The sequence below is a fragment of the Miniopterus natalensis genome, chromosome 4 (genome assembly GCF_054644295.1).
Source record: "Miniopterus natalensis isolate mMinNat1 chromosome 4, mMinNat1.hap1, whole genome shotgun sequence".
NCBI lineage: Eukaryota > Metazoa > Chordata > Mammalia > Chiroptera > Miniopteridae > Miniopterus > Miniopterus natalensis.
Window position 1 is genome coordinate 15149365 of NC_142084.1, and position 21185 is coordinate 15170549.

A 21185-nucleotide genomic window follows, 5' to 3' on the forward strand; every position below is an offset into this window, starting at 1 on the left:
ACCAAAGAAGTTATATGCATATATGTTTAACCCATGGACACAGTTAATAATGGGGTGAAGGCCTGGGGAGGGGGTGGGAGCGAAGAGGAGGGGGTCGATTGGGGGGAAAAAATGGGACACCTGTAATACTCTCAACAATAAAGATAAAACAACAACAAAAATAAATAAATAAATGGGACAAGATGGCTCTCAGTTCACAAAGGCAGGCCTGTTAGTTCAATCACAAGCTTAAAATGTCACAAAATCTCTATTTTGACTTAAAAAGTCATTTAGTAACTTATTTTCATCTACCAGTTCTAGATCCAAACCTTTTACATAAAATCAAGAGAGCACGGCCTCTTCAAACTAGTTTTGGGCAGGATGAACTGGCAATCTGCAAAGGGAACTCTCTCACCAAAAGGACCCACGAGGTTCATGTCAATTTATGGAAAATCTCAGTCCACTTGTAAAATTGGCCTTCATGAAATTAAGTTAGGTACAACACTCTCTGTTCATGTACTTTCTTGATATACCAACCTTTAACAAGATCATTTATTTCTAGGACATTATTCAAAAATAAGACTACAAGCCCTTGGTGACAAAAGACATATCAGCAACTCTGCTCTAATCATAAGACAATTTTTAAATTATTTTTATTTTTAAGATTAAGCATCCTCATTGACAGTTCAGAAACAGTCACTGCTGACTCTTTGGATACACACAAATAAAATAATTAAAAGTGATTCCCCAATTTTCAGTGACAAGGTAGGAAGAAAAAAACATTTTCACAGCTGCAGCTGAAATATGCCCTTTTTCAAAAAAATCTTATTTTGCTACCAAACCACTCACTAAACCAAAAGGAAAGACAATTTTTCAAAAAGCCAATAAACCCAGAAATAGGGATCTAAGCAAGCCAAAATCCCCAAAACAGTGCTGTTGCAAAAAAGGTGGGAAACCAAATTCCCAAAGCACATTAGAGAAGAACTATAAAAAGAACTTAGAAAGTGGGGATTGAACTAGAGTAGTGTGGAGTTCAAAAAGCACATAATTAAAGAAAGCTTAGCTTGTTCAGCCTGGGAATATATTAGGCTTTCTCCTATTCCAGCAGAGGAAATAAAACTAGGAGCTGATGGAGTTGATATTAAAATTGTCCTTACCAACAGAAGGCTGGGTGAGGGTAAAGGGAGAGAATGCAGGATGAAAGGCATTGTTTTGAATCTAGGCTCTACTGCTCAGGACAGCTGAACAGGGCTGAAGTTTTTCTGAGCCACTGTCATTAAATAACAGATCTGGCTCAAAACCAGTGAACTATGTGCCGCTGACAAATATCAGGTGATCCACATTGTTTATGGCATTAAAAAATATTCTTAAAATTCTAAATTTTTATTCTGAAAAGCAGTAGACCAAAATGACACTGGGCCATCCAGTCAGTTATAAAGGGCTCCCTCCAAAAAGAACTTAGCAGAAATTTAGGTTGGAAGGAATGTAACATGGAGTAAGTGAGATCAGGCTCTCGGTACAACTGTAATAAGGCTTCTAACCACCGGTTGGTTGTAAGGAGTCGTACTGAGGGGACTCCCATAGAATGTCTTAGAGGGATGCTTCTCAGAGATAAAAAGGTTGAGAAGTTGAACTCTTGACCCCTCTCCTTACCTAAAGCTTGGGGAAGAAAATAAATATTTAAATTTTTAATTATTCAGAGCTTTGGGAACATAATATTTAATACTCTCTAGTTTTCATTTTCTGAACCTTTGGTTTACAATTTCCTCAATTATGTTACACTGAAAAATCTATGAACATGCCTTAAGTCAGTAGTGCCACATGAAAATATAAACCTGGCTCTTCCTTATCTTCTACACTGGAAGAGTGAATGGATAGTAACCCTAAATATCCTGCAAAGTTACTTTTTAACTCAACAAAAGATCAGGGTAAACCACTTCACTTCCACATCTTGAGCAGTAGGCATTAACTAGTCTTCAATCTGATCTTCCCAAATATCTCCATTAACATCCACAGCATGGAACAACCTGGAAGCATATAAGGTACAATGTTATAAACTTGGAAGAAACTATAATTCCATTCCTTCTCCCAAAAATACTTTCTTTTTTTTGTTTTTAATCCTCAACCAAGAATATTTTTTCCATTGCTTTTCAGAGAGTATGTGGGAGGAGACATGGATGTGAGACAGACACATTGACTGGTCGCCTCTGGTTTGAGCCCTAACCGAGGCCGGGGACTGAGCCTGCAACCGAGGTGTGTGCTTTTGGCTGAAATTGAACCCAGGATGCTTCAGTCCGAGGAGTGATGCTCTAACCACTGAGCCAAAACAGTCAGGGCTCAAAAACACTTTCTGTACTTTTCTGATAACATCTTTATCTTTTCCTCTTCTTTAATCTTCCACTGATGAGAACTGAAATATGGGTCCCTCTGAACAAGCTGCCTTAAAGACTACTAGACTAGCCCTTTTAGGATCCAGACAAACTCTCTAGGGACAAGATAAATAATGGAAGATGGGTATCACAAAACTGACACTCAGTGTATACAATATGTGGAATATGCCAAGGTTGGGGAAGTCAAGCAATCTAGAAGCAGTTGAACTCTTTCAGGACACTATAACTCTATTTTATGCTAATCACTCCATTTTCTCTATCTTCCTTGTCCCTGCAGTCTCCATTTGTAGAATGTTTTATAGTTGCCAACTTGTCTTTCTTCCCTTATGTTACCTAAAACTTAAGCAATTTTCAACACCAGAGTTCCAATAGTTCAGGAGCAGAGCTTGTTTCTTTAATTTCCTTTATAGCCTGATAGCACCAATGACAATAAGTACTATACAGATGCCTATTAATAAAGATCATCTGATCAACTGATGCTGAATTTGGAGCTGGTGGAGAACAGGATATTCACATTGTGCCAAGGAATCCCCACAGATCACTTAGAAGTGTTCTTGTAAAAAATGTTAGTGTAAATCTAGTCCAACTTCAGTCTAGATCTAGCTTTCAGTTTATAGAACATAGAGAATAGAGGAGTTAAAAGAAACCGTGGGGAAACAAAATTCTAGAAGGTAAGATGTTATATAGGACAACTGGTCTGGACTTTTCAAAAGGTCAATGTATCCCTCAACACATACAAAAAAAAGGTGGGCAAAACTTTTTACATTAAGAGACTAAAGAGACAGAAGTAAATAAAATGAACTCGATTAGATCCAATAAAACAACTTTAAAAGATATCTTTAGGGATAACTGGGAGGTTTTAAATGTTTATTAGATGATAATATGAAATTGTCATTAAACTTTTTTTAGAGAGAGGGAGAAAGAGAAACATCGATGTGAGAGCGAAACATCAACCAGTTGCCTCCCGCACACCCCCTACCGGGGATCAGGCCTGCAGCTGTGCTTGAATAAAATATATATATATATATATATATATATATATATATTTTTTTTTTTCCCTTCAATCCTTACCCAAGGATATTTTTGCCACTGATTTTTTTAAACAGAGTGAAGGGGAGAGAGAGAAACATTGATTGGTTGCCTCTGGGTCGAGCCCCAACCTGGGCCGGTGATCGAGCCTGCAACCAAGGTATGTGTCCCTAACTGGAATCGAACCCGAGACCCTTCATTCTGCAAGTCACTGATCTAACCCCTGAGCAAACTGGCTAGGGCTCAACTTTTCTGTTTGAAATTTTTCACTATAGCCCAGCCAGGTGTGCCTCAGCAGTTGAGCATAGACCTAGGATCCCAGAGATCCAGGTCAGGGCACATGCCCAGGTTGCGGGTTCCATCCCCAGCTGGGGGTGTGCAGGAGGCAGCCGATCAATGACTCTCTCATCATTGATGTTTCTATCTCTCTCTCCCTCTCCCTTCCTCTCTCTGAAATCAATAAAGATATATTTAAAAAAAGAAAAGAAAATTTTCACTATAAAAAGTTGAGAAAGATAAAAAAGGGGAAATTTCCAGATAGTGTATTTTCATCATACAACTCATTTTCAAGAAAATTATATGAAAATTCAGATATGTGGGAAAATGTGTAAGATAATTCTCTAGTAAGTCAAACACTGGATCTGTGGTCTGCAAATCAAGTACCAAAAACTGCTGCTGAGCCCAGGGAATTCTGGGTGTACGTACCGGTTAAAACACGGGGAAGCTGGATCAGTGAAATGTTTATAAGGGTTTGCTCTAGAGAGAGAGCCCATGCAAATCCAGCAGAAGTACTGCATACAGCCCGTACATGTCATCTTGTTACAGCCATCTAATTTCTGGTGAGAAAGACACAAAGAGAAAAATATCATGGCTGTAAAAGCAAAAGAGAAATGCACATGCCAAAAAGATTCAGGACAGCATGCTCCTAGTCCCTTCTCTCAAACTGGGCTGAACTATGCGGTAACACAGTGATAGCTATTTACCGCCTACTCTTTTGCATTACAAGTGAAACAGGAAATATTTAGCAGGTATTCCTACAACTAGATACTTAGCAAGTTCTCTTTTGATAAACTCAGGATACAAACCAAATATGTACTATACTGTATGTGGAACATGTAGTTGGATTAATATTAAAGTGTTTGGATTTAACATGTATGATTTTAAACTTTTTACATAAATCTAAGAAAACATTTGGTATCAAGTTCTCCACTCTATCATATGGCTGAGGCATGTCAGAAGTGGTTAAATTGGTTAGGCAGAATGTCAGTTTCCTTAATGGAATAATAAGGGAAAAACCACCAGGTTCGGCTCAGATATATAGGAGTTCCCCCTTATCTGCAGTTTTGTTACCCACGGTCAACCATGGTCCAAAAATACAGGGTGGGGCAAAAGTAGGTTTACAGTTGTGAGTACATAAAACACAGTTTATCCTTGTATTATTTATTAATTATTGTATTATTTTCCATATAAACAACTGTAAATAAAACCTCTTTTTGCCTCACCCTGCATTATATGAAAAATTCCAGAAATAAACAATCATAAGCTTTAAATTGTGCACCATTCTGAGTAGAGAAATGAAATCTTGCACCGCCCCAACAAGGGCGTGAATCTTCCCTTCCCATAAGCCTGTTTTCATATCACGGCACTTGTATTCAAGCAACTCCTATAATGGCCTAACGCTATGCCACAATGCCTATATTAGTCAAGTCACCTCATTTTGTATCATCTCACATCATTTTAAGAAGAGTGAGTACAGTATATTTTGATGGAAAGAGACCACATTCACATAACTTTTATTATAGTATATAATTATAATTATTCTATTTTGTTACATAGCATACATAGTATTCAGTACTATTCTCAGGCATCTGCTGGGGGTCTTGGAACATATCACTCATAGATAAGGGAGGATTACTGTAATGGACTGAAACAGTAGAATCAGATACAAAGATATATTCGATTTTAAAACATACTAAGATTTTTGTCAAAAAGGCAATTAGATTTATCTATTTTGGCTCAGATTCATGGGAAAATGTCTCCATTTCCTAAGCATATACTTGTTAAACAGGTGTGTTAAATTCCAGGATAAATAGTTCTGAGGAGAAGTCAGGCATGATCTTTTTTTTAATGACAAAGATGAATTAGGGTTTATTGTGGATCTAGTATGGCCTCCTCATAACCCATTCAATTTTAAGAGGGCATATAATGTGAGAACAATTGTCACTGTATGAAAGCACTTTGAAAAGGGACGTCTACATACAAGGTTGATAACAATATATATATATTTTTTGTTGATCCTCACCCGAGGATATTTTTTCCATTGATTTTTTTCTTTTTTTGAGGGGGTGGGAGGGGGCGGGGCAGGAGGGGAGGACATCAATGTGTGAGACACACATTGCTTGGTTGCCTCCTGCATGAGCCCTGACTGGCCGGCCTGGGATGGAATCTGCAACCCAGATACATGCCCTTGACTGGAAATCGAACCCAAGACCCTTCGGTGAATTTGCATTGTCCCAGTAAGAAGGTTTAGTAAGTACCAAAATATTTTCTTAATTAGTCATAAAATTAATAGTATTCTTGAGACAATAGTAATATGCCTGGAAGTCTGTTTACCTCTATGGGAGTCCCACAACATGGGCAGCTCTTTGAGTTCTTTTCTAGCCACTCTTTACTTTCCATTTCTTCCAGTGCCTTCTGAATCACCCTCTTACCATACCTCTGTTCCATAAATCTTTTAGTGGCCTCATCTGCTTGCAGGTACTCATTCTGTAAGTCTATTAATTTCTCTAGAAAGTGAAATGGAAAATTAACTTTTATACAACTTTGCAATGCTGATGAAAAACTATTAAAAATGGCCTTAGCCTTTGACTACTCAATAATGCTATCCCTGGGACTTTATCATACGGAAATAATCCAAAGTAAAGTTATATGCATGGAAGTGCTCATAACAATGACAAACAAATTAAATGTCCAAGGGAATAATTATGTGTGAAAGAGCCATTTATGACATAATATTCAGTTATTAAAAACTTATCATTAGGATAGCTACAGCTCAATTAAAATGCTCATTATAGAATCCAGAAAAAAGCATATTTAGGTTATAACTAGGTAAATGTTAGACATGCACAAATGACAAAGAACAAAAAGGAATCCTCCAACTAGAAAAGTTGGACTTGCTAAAGGTGGTAGAATAATAGGTTATCTTTTTCCTTTGATTTTTAATGTATTAACGTTGATATATTTGTGCAACTAGTAGTATACAGTTAAAGACTGACTTATCTAGGTGCCTCGTTAGCGCAGTAGTTAGGGCGTCAGTCTCATAAAGACTGACTTATCTAAAAAACGCAGAGGTTGAAACAGACACTGATTTTCCACTAAGTCAGCACCATTCACCACTTGATAATAACAAGGCCTACCAAATAAACAAAAGTGCCTTTGACTTAAGAGCAAAGACTAACTGTCGGTATCTTAAAAATAAGTCAGTGAATAAAATCTGCCACCCACAGCTACTGAAAAAGTCCCTCCTGCCAACTTTCCCCCTTGACATTCTTCAACCTGGTTTCTGTTGTTTTATCTCTTAAACAAATAGCCATTCCTAAAGGCTTTACTCATAGACGAAGGCTTTAGTTACAATCCTATTATCTTAATTTTCCAACACAGGGACCAATTAAAGATTCTCAACAACGTTGTAGTTATTTATTAGTTTATTTTCCTCATATTTAGAGCACCATCGCCCTTTTATGCAGTGGCCATCTTCTGGTACAGAATGCTACCGCACTCTTCCTTCACCTGTGAACCCTGCCTCTGCACTGTGCATTCCCACGCTCCATCACCTCTGCTTAGGTGTAGGAAACATGTATCTTTTTATCCTGTCATTTTTATGCCTCTAATAATTAGAAACAGTTTTGTGTTCCTAGACATCTTAAGGACAAAGATTATTGCTCTAATGTTCTCAAAATAATAAACTTGCTAGTGTTTCATATACTTTATGTGGTAATATCTAGCATGTATATAAATATGATAGAGAGAATGACATGCCAAATTTTGCTCAAGCCCCCAAGCCTACCTTCGATTTCTTCCTCAAATGCTGTGAAACATGTGAAATGTACTTTAGCCTCTCAATGCTAAAGTTACAGAAATCTAAGAAATGGCTTATAATCCCGCTGTGGTGAGTGTTCCGTCCCATCTGCCCGGACCCACTAAAAGACTATGCTCTAGGGCCTGGAAGAATCTACTCATCCTCCTCCCAGGGTACTTGCTTGGAGATAACAACGCTAACAGTACCAACTAGTACCTAAATAACAATGGCTTTAACAGTTACCATTCTGCATCTCACGTGTATTAGCCCACTGTTCTCAAATTATCTATGGTGAAGACTAGTTTTTCTCCCCACCTCTGACCAATACTTTTGAAAAGTATAATCAAATGAATTATTAGAAAAATAAAAGTAAAAAGACAAAAAATATAAGCCTTAATTTTTATTAGACTTGACTGAGGAAAATTACTGTGACACTGCTATAGAAGTTTCGAATCCTAACTCTCAATTTCTCTATTTACCTTCCCACAGGCCAGTATAACAACTCTGAGCAGCACTACAACAGAGCATCTCTTCCTTACAGCAACCCTAAGAGTGGCTATTATCATCATGCCTTTTAGTTTGAGAAAAACTAAGTCACCAGAGTACAGTTAAACCGCTGTCAAGGGCCTGGTTTCTCAATTCTTATCTAGATCAGGAATGGCAAACAGGTTCCACACCCTGTGCCTACTTCAACAGAGGGTGGCTTTCTGAAGTGCTGTGTTGAGGAAGGTTCTGAGGCCTCCCTGAGATCAATGAGAAAGCACTTGATGAATGATCAGACATATGTGCCATGGAAACAAGAGTGACAGCTATGCATCTGCCAGCCAGGATTAATGCTATTTCATGTTCACAGATAAAAATTACCTTGTCATTGCTTCCCGAGACTGTTCTCCTCTGATATCTGCATGACTTGTTCCCTTAATTCCTTCAAGTCTTTACTCAAATCACTCTGCCAGTGAGGCTTCCCCTGGCTTCCCAAAGTAAAATCCCAAGCTCCTTCCTCTTCAGAACATTTTATATCCTGTTCGATTTATTTTTTTCCTCCTTAGCACTTACTACCATCTGATATTCTTATTTATGTTGTTTGCCCGTCTCCTCCATTAGAATGTAAGTTCCATGAGAGCATTTGGTCACTACTATATCCACAGAAGCTAGGACAGTAACTAACAGAAAAACATCTGTTGAATGAACATTTCCAAATGAAAAATTGAAGTGATAAGTTTAAGGTTTTTTTAGTGGGGGGATCGGGGACAGGGGAACTGAGTTCACACAGTTACAACTTACCTGCAGTGAGCTTACACGGAGAGACGCCATGGTAGGTCAATCTGCACAAGGTACAGAAGGCAAAATTGCAGCTGGAGCAGATGCCCATGGTGCAGCCAGGCTCCTGCATCACAGGCAACTGGCAGCATGGGCGGGGACAATATACCACATCTGCCATCAGGTCCAAGGTGGACTGGAGAAGAAGCCGATCATAACGCGCAAATAACTCTGCTGCTACTAGCTCTTTGACCTGGAGGAAAATATTTAAAAACACATAGGTCTGGTAATTTTCCAACCAGTTCTGATCCTGAGGATATTCTTAGGCTGCTGGTGCAAATCAGATGCACATAAATTAAACCACTCTCCCTCACTTCAAGATCAAACTAAGTATGGCAAGTCTGTATCCTGACTGGGATGGTGGTTACATGGACCTACACATTTGCCAAAACTAAGTAAACTGGCCTTGGCTGGGTAGCTCAGTTGGTTAGAGCACCATCCTGATACGCCAAGGTTGCAGGTTCAATCCCCGGTTAGGGGACATACAAGAATCAACAAATAAATGCATAAATAAGTGGGACAACAAATCGGTGTTTCTCTCTCTCCCTTCCTTGCTCTCTAAAAATAAAATTTAATTAAAAAGAGCAAGTAGGCCAAAAAAAAAAAAAAAAAGAAACTAAGCAAACTGTACACTTTAAGTAGGTACATTTATGCCTTAATAAATGTGATTAAAAAATAAATAAATCACACCAACCAGGCTGTCCTTATGTTAAAGTCTGTAAATGATTCAGTTAACTATTCCAAGAGATATCCCTTTCAGATCCCAACCTCACCCAAAAGGCAGCTAGTGATTCTCCAAGGTCTATGGCATCCTAGTAAATATACAAAGTCACCAGAATTACTTTGTACCTTTTCAACATTCACCCCTGCCAAGAATTGCCCATTCTGAGGCCAGCAAAGGAAGCATTTATGTATGCTTAAATGGTAAAGTAAGACCATAGCATTCTTGATTGATACAGTGAAACAACTTGTGGGCTGGCTCCACAACGTGAGAATGCCCTCCTGAGCTCTAGTAAGGAAATTCCTGAAATGTCTCCCTTTGTGAAAGAAAATTAGGATGCAGCTGTCAGTAAAGAGTTACCTGACCAGGAGTGGCCACCGAAGGGCACTTGGGTTCCGGGCAGTTGAGGCGTTGAACTTGGCCATCTTTGATCTGGATTTCAAAGTAGTCCTTCAGACAGGCTTTGCAGTACACATGCCTGCATTCCAAGAAGTGCATGCATTCACTACCCAGCTTCTCACAGAAACAGATATTGCACAGGAACAATTTACTATTAAAGCATTTTATCTGCTGAGCTTGATCAAAGTCCAAGATTTCCTGGATCAGACTTGACAATGATTCCACATCCTGCACAGCTCTCTCATCCACAACTTCCTCTTGGTCTACATCAGATCCAGCAGCTCCTCCAAAATCTAGCTCTGTGTTGACAGAGGCTTGAGCCGTCCTTCTCTGCACTTTTTTCTGAGAACCGATCTTGAGCTCAAAAGGAGAGACAATGTTCAGGTACCCCAGGGTCTCTTCCTTAAGAAACTGCATCCAGGCAAACAGGACCACGTTGCCACGGTGTTCTTCCCACAAGTTGTCTAAGTGCTTGCAGAGAGCAGACAGCTAGGAGAAAACACGAGGATGCTGGTGAGTTTGGAAAGACCAAGATGCCTTCAACTCCTGATTTCCCTTGAAATCTTTAACTTCGGCTCTCACACTTCCTAAAATGATTTCATTTTACTGCTGTGATAAACTGTGCTGCAAAACAGCACTAATACTCTCATCGGAGCACTTATTAAACTACTCAGCAACCATGAGCCACAGTAGAAAACAAAGTCAGAAGCTAGAGGAAGTAGCATGAAAACAAGAGAGATGGTATGACCTCACAACACGGAGAACTAGGTTTACATATGCACCGCTGAATGGAGGACTTTCTCTGTTCTTTAACTGTTCTTGTGTTACTGCTATATAACTCATGTAGGAGAAAGAGATCCAGTTATAAAATGAGCTGTTTCTATTCCTGTGGAGTCCTGGCCCTGTAAGTACCCTGCAATAACGGTTAGAAAGAAAACAGTTTAAAGGTTTTAAAATTAATTCTTTCAGCCCTATCAAAAAGTGAATTCATGTGAAAAGAATCAGTAACAGGATCCAACCTCAGAGTCCTGTTATTCAGATTTACAAGCTGGTTTTAACTGAGTAATCTGGGCTTATACCAGATCCTGGTTAATGCAGCAGGCAGACCAATATTGAGCCTGGACATGATTACAAACCTGCAACGTGAGTTGGCTGCTATAGGAAAAGTTCAAACTTTCTAAGCTAAGCAACCAAAGTTTAAACTATTTCAACTTTCCTACCTTAAAACCAGTCTGTTCTATTTAAATGACAAATATAAGAGGACTTTCCATTAGAAATGTGAAGTATTTGTAAGTAGAGCTCAGGACTTACAAGCAGCTTTTCTTTTTAGGTAAACATAAAAAAAAAAAAAAAAAAAGGCCTTCCAGATGCAAACCAAGTTTGTAGATTTAAGTAACAAGTGAACAAGGACCACATCTTCTGTTCCTTGCTGCTCACTCAGCCCTACACAGGCATGAACTTAAACCACTAATGCTCTTCCACATTTACGTGAATATGCTTGTAAGATCAACCACACTTTTTAGAAACCTGCTAAAAGCTACAAAATGGAATAAACACTAAAAGGGAAGCTTAGAGTTCTACTTGAGCCACCAAATCCAGTGAAGAAGCCATTCACCTCCCTCCTCTTCCTCCCCAGCCCCTTCTCAAAGAGGGATCTGGGATGTACATGAATGTGAGAAAGGGGCAGGCAGAAAGGGAAAAGAAAACGAGAGAGACTGTGCATGTATATAAACTGGGGAGGAATAATGGAAAATACCAGGAAACTAAACCTACTTCCCTTCTGTTTACCAAGCCCAATTCAGTGAAAGACCGGTCCACGTGCCAACTTCACTATCAACAGGTGAAATTCACAATGCCAAGGAGTTAGGGCCCAGCAACAAACAACAACTAAACCAAGAGGGAGCATAAGAGACCAGTTAAATATCATTATATACACAAAATTTTTATTTGATAGAAAATCTTACTGTAATTTTAGCTACGTCATAAAGTAACACCTCTCCTCTCCCCACACCCTCCAAACCCAGCATTAAGTAGGTTCTATTAGGATGGAATCTGAAACTACAGCCACACGCCCTATTAATCTATCCTCGTGTTGTACTCTGTGTGTGTGTGTGTGTGCGCATATGCATTTATCAAGAGCTCTCTTGAGAAATGGGACTATAAATATCTAAATAATGTAGTCAACTATCAGTGATCTAAATGTCCAATATGCTTTAATACTGGGAAGTGGGCAAATAATCCACTGTATAGCATGTATTGCCTCTGGCACAGCTATTAGAATATAAGGTAATATTCCTTTTTATTCTATGTGTATTATCTTTTTTTTTTTCAGTTTAATTTTGTTTTTAAACCTCAATTGTGAGCTCAATTTTATAAAAGCATTCTCATCTAAAGATTAGACTGTTGCGGCATGGGGAAGTGGGGGATTGATAAAACTCATGATCAAAAAGGAAAAACTGACAAGCTGTTCCTTAAGGTCAGTAACCCTGACAGCTTTTGTCTTATTATATATCAACCTATCAATCTTCATCATGACTTCTAGAAAAGTAGCTGCTATTGATCCATTATCTACCGAGAACACTCTATATTAGCTTCAAGTCATATTTATGTCTCAATCAGGAGTTAAGGTCCGCCCTGGCCGGTTTGGCTCAATGGTTAGAATGTTGATCCACGGACTGAAGGGTCCTGGGTTCGATTCCAGCCAAAGGCACGTACCTCGGTTGCAGGCCCCATCTCTGGCCCAGGACCCGGCGCGTGAGGGAGGCAAACCAATCTATGTGTCTCTCTCACATCAATGTTTTTCTCTCTCTCTCTCTCCCTTCCACTCTCTCTTAAAAGCAATGGAAAAAATATCCCCAGCTGAGGATTAAAAAAAAAAAAAAAAAAAAGAGTTAAGGTTGTTGCTAGAAGAGGACATATAATCCGGAAGAAATAACGGTTCATAAGGTCTCGAGCCTTCATGAGCTAGCTATAGGAATCACACACATTTCTATTTGTGTGTAACTATATCTCAGTGAGAGACCAGTCAACAATTACTTGTTCTTATTATAAAGATCTTCAAAAATAAAAGCACCTCTTATGTTTACTTAGGACATTTGTTTATTCTCACTACATTAGATCAGTGTAGTCCTTCTAATTACAGTTAAGTCTTTCTTTAAGGAATGGATTAGAAACTAAGAAAAAAAGAGTAATTCTAACATCTAAGGAAAATGAGGAGGACCTTATAGTTTCATCACAATACAGATTAAATGGGAAAATAGCAAAACAAGAAACAATAGACTTGATTAGAAATTACTCCCACTGCAACTCATAGTGATTAATCATTTTAATTACTGCCATTCCTTTCTAAAACACCAAACATTTTCAACTCATTAACATTAGGATTCATGAATGCAAGGGGGAAAATTACAAAATCAAAACCATCTGTTCTTCATGCACTGAAGTCAATCAAGATCAAGGTAGTCTTCAATTAAAGATGAATTTTTAAGATTCTAAAAATGGATAGGAGAAATTAAGTCTTGGGTCTAACCTGAGTTGGTGACAGCCATTTGCCACTAAGTGTGAATGAAGGTGGGGCAGAGGATGGATAATCTGGTGGCAGCTCAAAGTGCAGCACAAGTGGAGGCAGAAAGCAAATGGTGTATTCAAAGCCTCTATTCTGGAGACACTCATTTGAATTGCCTGAACCAAAAACAAAAATTAGACAGGATCAGTTGGTCAACACTTGAGTGTCCATTACTGTTGAGCAATGCTCAAGAAAGACTTAATGCTTTTGTTAAGGGGATAAAAACCCTCCCCCAAAGCACTTTCTATTTCCTAATTTTAACTTCGTAGCCACCACCTTTAAAAAAAATCTTGTAAGCCCTTGAAAAATCTACTAAGCACCATGAAATTTATCATGAAGATACACAAGTTATTCTTGTATACACTTTTGAGTACAATTCCTAACACTAATGAGCAAGTGATACACAATGTTTTCTTTTGTTGTTGTTTTACAGATGATTAAAAACACAATCTAGAGAAAAGAATGTTTATTTCTATCAAAGAGCCATGACCTACTTAGACCAGCATGTATCAACTACCCATGAATCATAGATGAGACAATTTGTGCCAACACAATGATCTCAGGCTTGAGGACAAGGTACAGTACACAACATCCTCACAATCAAAGTTTCGTTTTAAATTATCACACTTTCTTTTCTCAGTGCCTTAATAGTAGAAACATTTGAGAAAGTGTGCATCAAAGTCTTCTGTAAATGTTTGTATCAAATAAAGCACTTTTTTGTTTGTTTTTTCTGAAGCAAAGGGTCACAGAGTAATAGCATATGTCAAATGTTTATGGTAGTTTAAATGATTCTGGAAACCAAATAATATTAACAAACACCATAGTACTTTAAAGCTTCCAAGTGTTTTCACATACATTATTTCATCTCCTCTTTTCTTATCCCTATTTAATAGCCAATGGCTCATGGCTGATAAACTTCTAGTTAGAAGGTTAGGATACATGGAATATGCAGGATAATATCCCAAATTCAATGGTCAAAAAGTGGAATCAAACTGAAAACTGTTTACCTCCCAGTTCAATTTTCACTTAAAACAGAAATATGCATTAAATTGTAATAATACCATCTATCGCCAATGTCTAGAAGCATAAGGTGATAAATTAGGTTTCAGACTCACAGACACACAGACAGACTGAAAGCTGTCAGAGGGGAGAGAGGGAGGAGGGCTGGGTGAAAAAGATGAAGGGATTAAGCAGTATAAATTGGTAGTTCCAGAACAGTTACAGAGATGGGGATTACAACATAGGAAATATATGCACCAGGCCAAGTGGGTACTTGAAGCGTTGGGGGACCACTCTGTAAAGTACATGATTTTCTAACCACTTAGCTGTACACCTGAAACTAATACAGAATAATACTGAATGTAAACTGTAATCGGGAAAAAAAAATTCAGGTTTCACTAAGAAATTGAGAATAACCTTTATTTAGAAAAATCGAAGAGAACATTATTAACTAACCGCTCACAAATATCTTGAAATTTTGTGGCAAGTCCAAATAGATTCTGGTTTCTCCACCTTGGACAGACTCTGCTTTTCTAAATTCATCTCCATCATAAATACTCGCCAGGGCCAGCAATTCATCCTCCTGAGCTTCTCGGTCTTCTGACGACATTTAATTTTCTGAGGAGCTGAAGACAATCATTCAAATCAGTTAAGAATAGAAAAGGCTGAGATGGGAAAGTCTAGTGGCAACAACAACAACAAAGTTCCTCACAAACAAGTGCAAAGGATTATTCAATATTCTCATTATTCTGGTAGGCTAAAAAATGACAGGCATGTCTAATATTCTAGTAGCTTTGCAATAGTAACAGTCTTTTTTTCAAAAAGAATAACAGTGGTGCTTCTAACTGCTGACTTTATCAGTTAGTATGACTGATTTGGGGGGAAAAAGCATAATTAAATAAAAGTTTTTGAAAGGACAAATCACAAATTACTTTTACTTGTCCACTAAACCTAGCAACGTGCTTTGCCCACAAAAGGAGTCAAAGTATATTTGATAAACTTTTAAAAAATAAATGAATTTTTAAAATCCGTAGGAATCTCTAAGGCAGGTTTTCTCAACCTCAGCACTACTGATATTTCGGAATAAATAATTCTTTGTTGTGGGAGGCTGTCCTGTGCACATAGGATGTGTAACAGCATCCCTGGCTTCAACCCACTAGATGCCAACAGCATCCCTTTCCTTGAAGAGTTGTAACAATCAAAAATATCTTGACATAGCCAAATGTCCCCAGGGGGCAAAACTACTCCCAGTTCAGAACACCCTGTTCTAGAGAATGTGATAGGCACAGATACTATATAAGAGAGTTAGATAAAGGAGGAAGCAGCAAAATAACATTAAATTTTGGAAATAATACCAGATTTTGTCAAATCAATTTTAAAATTTACCATTATTTTAGGTAACACAAATATGCTGCAATTAAAGCGTGAATCAGTGCTTTTTAATCACAGTGACTAAAAGATGCACCACAATTTCATATAATTTAAATGTGAAAAAAATATGTAATGAAAATTATTTAATCAAACAAAAAATTACCATTCTGCCAATTAAAATATTGGGACTATAACTGCATTTGCAAATATGCTCCCCCTCAACCAAAAACTTTTTTAATTTAAATGTACAAAACTAAAAAGTTAGGACATGGTTTTTCACATTATAAAAGGTGACACTACAAAATTTAGACAAATTCATTTAAAATAATTCCACTTTCAAATAATAATTTTGTTCCAGCAGATGATAATGGTTCTGCTTATGCTACACGCTTATCTAAGACACAGTGACATGTTCCATTTGAGGTCAGTTAGTACCTGTTAATAACAACCAGAAGAAAAGAATATTAACACTGCAGCCTACTTCAGTTCAGTCTGGAATTCATGCAAATATCCCATTTATTCTCCAGATGGTGGAGATGAGACTGCTGAAGTTGGGTAAGAGGCCAAGATGTGGAACTCATACTAGATATACTATAGAAATCCTGCCATCTGCAGAAAAAAACACAAAAGATGGTGTTAGCACCCTCTCCAAATTTTAATTCTGAATTTCCATCATTGCCACATAAATCAAACACATCCAAACAGAGTCAATCCTAATCTCTATCTGCATACTACTCTCCTAGAACAGCCTAAATGAGCCCTGTGGTTAAAGGGGCATTTACAAGTCCACTGCAAAGAGAGGTCTTATCTGACAGTCTTCAGCCCTGGGAGGAGCTGAGAAGGACCATCAGGGTCATGAGAGAGGTCTTATCTTACAGGCTTCAGCCCTGGGTGGAGCTCAGGAGGAATGTCAGGGTCACGAGAGGACAGCATACCGCATCCCTTGACAAACATCTTCTGTGGGGTTTTGTTTCTCCTTTTTTCTTCTGCTGCTTCTAGTCTTTCATTTCCTATCCCCTTCCATTTCTTCCTCTCACCTGCTAATGAATTAATCCTGCCAGGGATGCTCCACGTTAGGTAATTTAAGCATGACAGCAGGATGTTTAAAAGTGCTAGCACATGTTCACACACAGACAAACTTTCTTCTTTTTAGAAACTGTTTATTTTCCATCAACCTTATTTCCATTCTGTTTACGAGTTTGTGGAAGAACAGCTTAAGACCACTCAGTAGTGAACAACTACCCATTCAGTGGCCTGAGCAGTGGGGGTTGCAGACCAGTCTTCAGTAGAAAACTGCTGAATAGGCAAAGGATACCTGCACGCCTTCACACCAGTGACCTCCGGGTGAGCAGTGAACTCGGGAGCTGAGCAGTCCATTCACCCTGAAATTCCTCCGTGGTCACAGCCTTTTCAGCAGTGGCCTACTCTTCCTTTTCAAGATCTCTGTAGAAGCAGAGATCAAGCATGACCTCCCATGGGTGTTCATGGGGAATGGTGTCATGCATACGCAGAACTTCCCAGGCCAGCATCCACCACGTGAGACGCACTGAGAGAGCTCCCTTGTTGCAAGGGATGGTAATGTCCACAGAGCGCAGAGTCTGTGTTACACAGAGTGGCTGTCAGCAGGTTAACATGACATCTCTGTGAGAGACGTGGTCAGCCCTGGGATCAGTAACCACCACAAGTCTTGGATCCTAGAAGGCTGCCTGGATGTGGTTAGTGAAGGTTCCAGGAGTAAAGTGCCCAGAAATAGAAGTGGGTCCAGTGGCAGCAGCAAGCTTCAGCACAGCTCGCTGGCCAGTATTCCTGGACAATACAAGGACATCAGTGGGGTTTTCAATGGCAACAATGGCACAAGCTGGCAGCAGAAGCTTCTCCCAGGTTCTCTTCAGATTTATGATGTAGTGGCCACCACTTTTCCTTTTGTAGATGTACTGTTCCATTTGGAAATCAAGGCTGGTGCTACCTAAGTGGTTTCCTGCTGTAAGGAATTTGAGGACATCTTCCTCCATTTGCAAGAAATCTAGGGCTCCCGACATCGTGCAAGTTTCCCTTTAAGTTACATGGGAACCAAGAACAACGATGTATAGGCCCCTCTCAGGGTAGAGAGGAAAGGCTAAATTCTGTTCTAAAAGCTTTTAGAGCCAGACTTCTGAGCTGGAAATGGGGGAAGAAGAGGATGGTCCACAGATGAGTTGTGGAGACTCCTACGAACACCCCAAAATTATATGCAAAAATATGAAAACCAAATTCTCAGATGTATGACTCCCAAATAAGCTAAAAATTAAATTCAGAATTAATTTACATTTATTGAGTAACTATTATGTACTGCATTAGGTCCTTTCAAATTACTTTATTTAATTGTAAACAATTTTACCAGATGTAGTAATTAAGCTTAACATAATTAAGCTTTGTTTCTTCCTAAACATTTATAAGTGGGATGAGACATGAATTTATAGTTTCTGGTTTTAGATTAGTTTTCTCCATATTGTCTGCATATTAGAATAATCTGAGCAATTAAATCAGGTATCAGTAGCTAACCAACCTCTCCAGGCCATCTCGTGTTGCAGCTAGGATTGAGATCTATTCCAAGCAGTGTCTCTCATCAACAGTTCCTCATGACCTACCCCACCAGACCCCAGCTTCTGAAACTGCCATGGGGGTCCCACTCCCTTAATTCAGGTCCCTGACCTACATTTCCCTCTGATTTTATCCACTCAGCCTTCCAGACCACCGCCAAAGCCCTTACTCCTTGCAGAAATTTCTAATTAGACATCATGCCTGTCTTTAAAACTCCAGCAAACTTTTTTACTGTAACTTTTCTATGACACTGCCACATCCCACCTTGCATTACAGTAGTTTGCACTTCCTCTCCTACCAGATTGCATAAGTTCCTTAAGGGCAAGAATCAAGTTTTAGCATCTGTGTATTGCTCTCAGCATCTGGCAGTGCCTTGCATTAGACACTGAAAAAAATTAGAAGTGAACTGGAGTGAGATGCAGTGAAATGGGGGGCCAGAATCATAAGATTCAGTAACTGCTCTCTCTGCCACATCCCACTAGAAACAAGGGGTTGGGTTGGTCCTCACAATAGCAGCAAGAGCGGAGAGGTGAACAAAGGGGGGTAAAAAATGGGGACGGCCCGGCCGGGCGTGGCTCAGCGGTTGAGCATCGACTTAGGATCCAGGCGATGGGGGTTCGATTCCCGGTTGGGGCACATGCCCGGGTTGCAGGCTGGATCAATGACTCTCTCATCATTGCTGTTTCTCTCTCTCTCTCTCCCTCTTCTTTTCTCTCTCTGAAATCAATGAAGATATATTTAAAAAAAAAAAAAATGGGGACGGGAAGAGACTTTGCTTGGGGCGATGGACGCAGGATGCAGTGTGCAGATGATGTTTTATTGAGCTGTACACTTGAAATCTCTATGATTTTGTGAACCAATGTCACCCCCAATAAATTCAGTTTTTAAAAAAAGAAATCTTATGTCAATAACTAAACAAAAATAAAACCAGCAAGAACAATAACACTTGGTGAGCTCTTACCTCGTGTAAGCCCTTTAAGCGCATTCACTCCCGTTAGATTCCCACAACCCGTGAAGCAAGTCCTGCCACTGTTTCCATTACACAGATGAGAGGAAGGACATTTTAAGTCCTTTCCCGGCCCAAGGCCACACAGCTAATATATACTAAATCTGGATTCAGACCACCCTGTTTCTTCACCTGTAACACAGGAACCAGGATAAGCCCCGGCACCACCAGATAAGAAATAATTACAGTTTAACATTAGTTTTGGCAAACCGGAAACCGCTACGCCGGTGAGGGAAGCCCCTCCTCCGCCCGTTCCCCGCGGCCCGGGAAATCCCGCTCCGCCTCCCCTGCCGCACGGCGGGACTCCAGAGGCGGCGCCAGCCCGGGCCCGGGATCAGCGCGCCCCCGCCGGCCCCTCCACCTCGCCAAGCAGCGGGCAGAGTCGTGGCTGTGCGACTCACCTACAGCTGGCAGCAGGCCCGAGCCTCGCTGCCTGCCCCAGCGCCTGGACACGGAGGCTCTGCGCGGCCGCGCGAGGTCCGGGAGAAGCAGGGCCTGCACCCTTCCCTCTCTGAGCGCCCCGGGGACCTTAGCCGGGCCGGACAATTTGGGGGGGGCTGAAGCCCTCTGGGCGGCCCCGGCCCGGCTGCCCTTCTCCGTGTCGCGCGCACGGAGCGCAGTCCCCACCGTACCTTCCGGCGGCCCCACCGCGCCGGGCCCGAAGGTTCCGCCCTTACCCCGAGGCCCCTCAAAGCCTCTGGCCCCGCAGGTCTGGAGACGCCCTGCTCAACCTGCGCACCGCCTCTTCCGCCTTAGGAGCTGTCAGCTGAGCCAGGTGGATCCGGCTGGGGCAGCCCCGGCGTGATGACGGCTCTGCGCAGGCGCCGTGGCCGCCCCGGCCCCTCGGCCGCCCCCCTCAGGCCGAAGGCGGCGCTGCAGGCGGGGCCACCGTCGCTCCCACCACCGCCCCGCCAAAGCACTGCGCGGGTGGAGAAGTGCACGCAAACGCGTACCTGGGACCCCACGCCCAGCGGGCTGCTTGCATTAGTTCGAGGATAGGGCCCGGGAATTCAATTTTTACCAATCCCAGAGGCGATCGCGAGGCAGCCGCCTATGTGGGCTGACACTCCCGTAACAATCCCAGACCTGCTCCTCCAAGGAGACGTAAGCAAGCTTCCTCTCCCTCCTCTGATCCCAACTGCCTTCTTAGAAACGCTGCCCGTCTTCCTGGCGCCTCCATGATGAAAGTATTTACTCATTGTTCATTTTATTTTATTTTTTATTTAATTTATTAGGGTGACATTGGTTAATAAAATTATATAGGTTTCAAGGGTACAATTATACATCACCTGTATACTGTATTGTGTGCTCACCACCCCATGTCAAGTCTCCTTCCATCACCATTTATGCATACAAGTTCTTTGTTAATCTCTCCCCACCCACCCACCTTCCCTCTGAGATTCCTCAGTCTGTTCCATGCTTCTATGTCACTTAATCTATTTTGTTCATCAGTTTCTTATGTTCTTTAGATTCCACATGTAAGTGGGATCATTTGTGATATTTGTCTTTCTCTGACTGGCTTATTTGTAAGTGATATTTGTCTTTCTCTGACTGGCTTATTTTGCTTGGCATAGTATTTCCCAGGTCCCTCCATGCTGTCCCAAAGAATAAAAGATCCTTTCTTTTTTACAGCTGCGTAGTATTCCGTGGTGTAAATGTCCCACAGCTTTTTTATCCACTCATCTACCGATGGGCACTTGGGCTGTTTCCATGTCTTAGCTATTATAAACTGTGCTGCTGTGAACATA

General features: G+C 40.5%; 1 protein-coding gene and 1 pseudogene across 5 annotated transcripts; both read right to left on the minus strand.

The window, feature by feature from the left end:
• Window positions 1-609: 609 nt before the first annotated feature.
• RNF14 (ring finger protein 14) lies at window positions 610-19945 on the minus strand. 5 transcript variants are annotated; one of them, XM_016205562.2, is made up of 9 exons: window positions 19839-19945; window positions 16333-16460; window positions 14937-15106; window positions 13446-13597; window positions 9878-10405; window positions 8761-8989; window positions 6012-6184; window positions 4104-4234; window positions 610-2006 (listed from the first exon to the last, which is right to left on the minus strand). In XM_016205562.2, exons 3-9 carry the CDS (start codon window positions 15088-15090, stop codon window positions 1949-1951), a joined length of 1425 nt encoding a protein of 474 aa, XP_016061048.1. In that variant the 5' UTR covers window positions 15091-15106; window positions 16333-16460; window positions 19839-19945; the 3' UTR covers window positions 610-1948. The 5 variants fall into 5 exon arrangements, with proteins under 5 accessions (XP_016061048.1, XP_016061045.1, XP_016061046.1 ...); XM_016205559.2 differs by having other exon boundaries at window positions 16287-16460; XM_016205560.2 differs by lacking the exon at window positions 19839-19945 and adding an exon at window positions 19393-19550 and having other exon boundaries at window positions 16287-16460.
• LOC107531486 (small ribosomal subunit protein uS2 pseudogene) lies at window positions 16887-18476 on the minus strand (annotated as a pseudogene).
• Window positions 19946-21185: the final 1240 nt, after the last annotated feature.

Bases quoted from the DNA above. Each gene is read 5' to 3' on its own strand.
- RNF14 (XM_016205562.2), bottom strand. From the start codon at position 15,090: ATGTCGTCAGAAGACCGAGAAGCTCAGGAGGATGAATTGCTGGCCCTG. The intron at 8,990-9,877 runs GTAACTCTTTAC...ATTTTCCTCCAG, and splicing joins CGGTGGCCACTCCTGGTCAG to GTCAAAGAGCTAGTAGCAGC. The intron at 2,007-4,103 runs GTACGTACACCC...ATATGCTTCCAG, and splicing joins GCTTCCCCGTGTTTTAACCG to GTTGTTCCATGCTGTGGATG.